The 4689-nt window shown below is 36.5% G+C and overlaps 1 protein-coding gene across 2 annotated transcripts; it reads right to left on the bottom strand.

The window, feature by feature from the left end:
- On the bottom strand, window positions 1-3857 carry LOC129873220 (G-type lectin S-receptor-like serine/threonine-protein kinase B120). Of its 2 annotated transcripts, none has more exons than XM_055948266.1 (7): window positions 2252-3857; window positions 1898-2008; window positions 1592-1806; window positions 1290-1500; window positions 938-1175; window positions 686-833; window positions 1-544 (listed from the first exon to the last, which is right to left on the bottom strand). In XM_055948266.1, exons 1-7 carry the CDS (start codon window positions 3540-3542, stop codon window positions 236-238), a joined length of 2523 nt encoding a protein of 840 aa, XP_055804241.1. In that variant the 5' UTR covers window positions 3543-3857; the 3' UTR covers window positions 1-235. The 2 variants fall into 2 exon arrangements, with proteins under 2 accessions (XP_055804241.1, XP_055804240.1); XM_055948265.1 differs by having other exon boundaries at window positions 1898-2014; window positions 2252-3856.
- Window positions 3858-4689: the final 832 nt, after the last annotated feature.

Raw genomic sequence — 4689 nt, 5'->3', positions numbered from 1 at the left:
TAAAGAAAAAAAACACTTCAGCCATACTGATTGAACAAGTTTTTTACATCTCTCTCTTTCAGCTTGCAAGAGCTGAAACACCTACTAATTACTATACATATGATGTTGCTAAAGTTTACCTAGCTAACAAAAAATTATGAACATAGTTCCAAGTATAACTTGTACATAGTTACACTACTTGATCGTATTCTCTTCAAATGAAGCAGGTATGCAAGAAGGAACAAGCATTAACCAATCATCTACCTATTAGTACACTAACTGTGACATTGTTGGAAGATGGCAAATCCTGATTCCCATGCCATATATCTTCATCCAGAGATCTTCTCATTGAAGTATAAGTAGGTTGCCTAGGCAACGGCAACCTTACATTGTCAGTTTCCAACATCAAAACCACAGAAGACATGTTTGGTCTGTGAGAGGCCAAATCTTGAACACAAAGCAATCCCAAGTGTATACATCTCAATGCTTCATTGTGTTGACAACCATCCCAAATTGAACGATCCACTAGGTCCATTGGTCTGCCTTCATCCCACTTCTCCCATACCTGAAATATTTCCAACCAGAAAAATATGAGAAAGATGACCACTCCGTCATTGCTCATCACACAAGAAATTAGCCCCATTATTCAGACGGCTTGTTCTGGACTAAAGAGATTGAAATAGTGGGGAAAATTATTCAGACTTACGTATCCAATGATGCCTGAATGCTCATCTGTCCGAAAGCTTGTATTTCTTCTCCCACATATAATTTCAAGCAATAGTATGCCAAAGCTGTAGACATCAGACTTGCCAGAGAACAGGCCCTCCATGGCATACTCAGGAGCCATATATCCACTGTTGTTTAGCAACAAGGTACAAAATGAAATGGATTTAGCTCCAGGAACAAGAAAATTTGAAATTAGAGTCTCTTAAAAGATTTAAAATCAAATGATACTTACTATGTTCCTACGACCCTATTTGTATTTGCTTCATTTTGGTTTCCTCCAAATATTCTGGCCATGCCAAAGTCTGAAATTTTTGGGTTCATCTCTTCATCCAACAGAATGTTACTAGCCTTCAGATCCCTATGGATTATTCTAAGCCTTGAATCTCTATGGAGATACAGTAATCCTCGTGCAATTCCTTCGATAATGTTGAAGCGTTTTCTCCAGTCTAACTGGGATTTCCTAGCAGTGTCTGACAAAGTTTAACAGCCAATACAATTGTTAGTGTCTATCTCAATGAGATGTGTTGCTATAGGACATCTATGGGAGCAGCAGAAATTATTTGGATAGAATTTCCTGAACTTACCAAATAGAAATGTATCTAAGCTTTTGTTGGGCATATACTCGTAAATCAGCATTTTTTCTTCTCCTTCAACGCAGCAACCCAAAAGTCTAACAAGATTTCTGTGTTGCAATTTTGCAATCAGAGTGATCTCGTTCTTGAACTCCTCATCACCTTGTCCAGACTTTTGTGAAAGCCTTTTTATAGCAACTTCTTGACCACAAGGTAGCCTTCCCTAAAGATTTAAAAATCATTAACGTTAGTACAAAACATGGCCATGTACTTCCAAAAGGAAGCTGAATAATCCATCAATTTTTAAAATTTACCTTATAAACGGGGCCAAATCCCCCTTGCCCAAGCTTGTTTGCAAGAGAGAAGTCGTCAGTAGCTGCAGCCACCATGCTGAAGCTAAAAAATGCTAATTCTGAACCATTTCCTTGATGCCCTTCAGCATTGACGTCGCCTGGTCCAGAATGTTCCGTGGAGAACTCTCCACTCCTAACTAAATGGTTTTTGGGAATTTCATTGGTCCTCATGGATTCTGAAAATTGCAAGTCGAAGTTATAAGTACAACATGGAACACCTAATAAATGCAACTAGCAAGTCAGAAAGGTTGCTGCATCAAAATTTACCTTGTTTTCTGGCCCTGTACTTGCATACTAGCCATATGGCCACCATAACAACCAACGCTAGAGCTACTAGAATTGATATTACAGCAATAATGATCGTCTTCTTTTTCTTACCTGTTTCTAAAGATATTCAAAGGAGAAATCAAGAATTAAAAAGGCTAGCCATTCTTCAAACACTAGGACGAAAAAGATATATCTGCTTATTGTTGAGCTTGCTACTAATAAAGAGTGAAGACAAACAAGAAATTGATCTTTGTACTAAAGCACAATTACTTTGGTTTTAGATTTGTATAATTGCACGAATGAAAAGAAAACTGGTAAGAGATTTATGAATTCAGCAGAAAGTGATGTGCTTACCGATATCAGAAGGATGGAGGCGAACATAAAGAGTGTTCCCACCTTCCTCAAAATGTTCTATATCAACTAAATCATCACGCCATATCATACAATTGATTCGTTTGACAAAAGCATAAGCATTGCAGGAACAATCATTCAGGCACCTGATTTTGCACTCGTCTATGTCTGCTTCTACAGTATCTGCATAATCAGGCAATTTGACTCTCCGAAGAGCCGAGAATCCATCATCTTTTGCGCTATCATTTCTTGAAACACTGCTATTGCTCCTGCATTCCAATTCTGTCTTCCTAACACATCCTCCGGTACGATTCCCAGCTTGCCACTGCTCCGGAACACGTGGTACAAATCCTTCTAAACAAAGGCATACTTCTTTATCACATTTTGCGAAATTCCCACAAAAGTTATACAAGTCACAACCACCTGCTGGCCTAGATTGTAACGTGTCCCATTCCCCCTTGTCTTCGTTCCATCTCTGTTGCAGCTCATTTCCAGTCACAGTAAGCTGGAACCTCACAAAAGAAGATGGGTCTGAGGCAGTGTAAGTGAGTAACAATTTACCGTCATCATCATTTTGAATTCTGAAACCAGAGGAAAAAGTAGTTCTAGTCACATTTGGAACACCAGTGAATTCCACACCATCAAAATGTCCACTCCTCCATCGTCTATTCTGTCCATCCCAGATAACAATCTGAGGTGCTCCACGAGAATCAAATCCCATTGAGTACCTTCCAGGTGAAGGGTCACTATCATTTGTCCAAGAACTGAAAACTTTTTGCTCTTTGCCTTGTCTTTCCATGATTACTTCCATTCCAGGCAAAAAGGTATCTGTGGGATTCAAGAAGCTCTCCCACAAGACAGAATTCAACCTCGTAGCATCCCTGTCATTGTTAATGATGACAAGATTGCCATCATCTTTCAAACAAACCGTAGAATTTGTGGTTTCAAAAGAAACATTAGACGAGTAGAGTGAATCCCCATTTCCATCTTTAACAACCAAATTCCCAATTTTATCAATTGAAAAGGTACCATTTTTATCATGGACAGGCTTGTTCCTGTTGGCAACCCAAATAAACGTCTTTACTGATACATCAGCGTACCATATACCAAGATACCTTTTACTAGTACCTGCAGGACTAAAGAACCCCATCACAAAATCCCCTCCTTTAGAAGTGATGTTATCACCATCTTTTAGAGTCTCTCCTAGCGTAACTCTGTCACCAGCTAAACAGAATGAGGAGAAACAAGAAAGAATCAAAAGAAACCAAAGGGAAAATCTAAAACCAGTGGCCATTCAAGAATTTGGAAATGTTGATGCCACAATTCAAGAATGGAGGATTCTGAAGAAGAAATTGGGGTTAAACAAAAGAGAATAGTAAAGGGCATAGAAAACAAAAAGAAAGAAGAAGGTTCTGATGAGCCGCGGATTAGTTGGCTAAGTAAGAATAATCTTAGGAGTTGAGAAAGATTGACCTGCACAAGTTTGAAGATTCTTTGGGCTGACCAGCCAACCTTACTATGCCCGACAATTCAATTTGTGCCTTTTTAGGTGAAGGGGAGAAGAAATACCTTGATTTCAATAATATAGAACTCCACTAGGACTACTAGTGGAGAGATTTGAAAACGTTAAATAGATCAAAAAGGTCATTTTATTACAGAAAATATGTAACATTCATTCAACTTTGTTGTTGTATTTATAATTTATTTTGTCGTATTAGATTTTTTTAAGAGAAAAAATCTATATTGAATATAAAGTTATATAATTTTTTTATAATTAACTGACCTTTTTGAGATATTTTACTTGTTTGAAAAAGTGTACATTCGTAAACTTATTCATGGTAAATCCCATTTATTTGTATTAAAGATATATGTAATATGTCAAAATCTACTTTGAATGTTGTGCTCTAAAAAGCATGTTAGGTAAAATTTTGCTATGGTATCAAATAGTATATGGAATGAACATATTTTAAATAAAAAAAAAAAGTAAAACACTTATATTTATAAAGCGAGAGTATAAGTCAAACAATGTAAAACGATTTTTATACTGCGAATTGCTAGTAATGGATAAAATTAATGTGTACAACTTACTGAATTCGTAGCTTCCCACTTTTAAGTTTGACTTATTGAGAGAAAATAACTTGCTGCAGGGAATGAATCACATTTTACTATAAATGTTTTGGTTGCAACTTGCAACAGAATAGCTCTTTGGTCAAATGGACCTCTTTTATCATGTCTATTGTCTACAACTTTGGTACTATTATGATAATTTTTCCATTTTGAAACTCATAATTTGATTACATTAATCTACTATTTCTTTGTTTTAATTTATGTTGCGTTCCTTTTATTTTAGGTCGAGTGAAATTTTTCTTTTCTTTTAAGGATAGTAATTGCACTTTGGTCTTTCGATTTTCGACGAATTCTTGATCCTCATAATATTTGAC

The sequence above is a fragment of the Solanum dulcamara genome, chromosome 11 (assembly GCF_947179165.1).
Source record: "Solanum dulcamara chromosome 11, daSolDulc1.2, whole genome shotgun sequence".
NCBI lineage: Eukaryota > Viridiplantae > Streptophyta > Magnoliopsida > Solanales > Solanaceae > Solanum > Solanum dulcamara.
Note: the sequence above shows the minus strand (reverse complement) of the source record. Positions and strands in the feature narration are given on the sequence as shown.

What these genes read in the sequence shown, in the direction of transcription:
- LOC129873220 (XM_055948265.1), bottom strand. Translation starts at nt 3,542, where the DNA reads ATGGCCACTGGTTTTAGATTTTCCCTTTGGTTTCTTTTGATTCTTTCT. An exon ending in AATAGGGTCGTAGGAACATA is followed by an intron (nt 834 to 937) that starts GTAAGTATCATT and finishes GCTAAACAACAG; the next exon opens with TGGATATATGGCTCCTGAGT. An exon ending in ATTCAGGCATCATTGGATAC is followed by an intron (nt 545 to 685) that starts GTAAGTCTGAAT and finishes GAAATATTTCAG; the next exon opens with GTATGGGAGAAGTGGGATGA.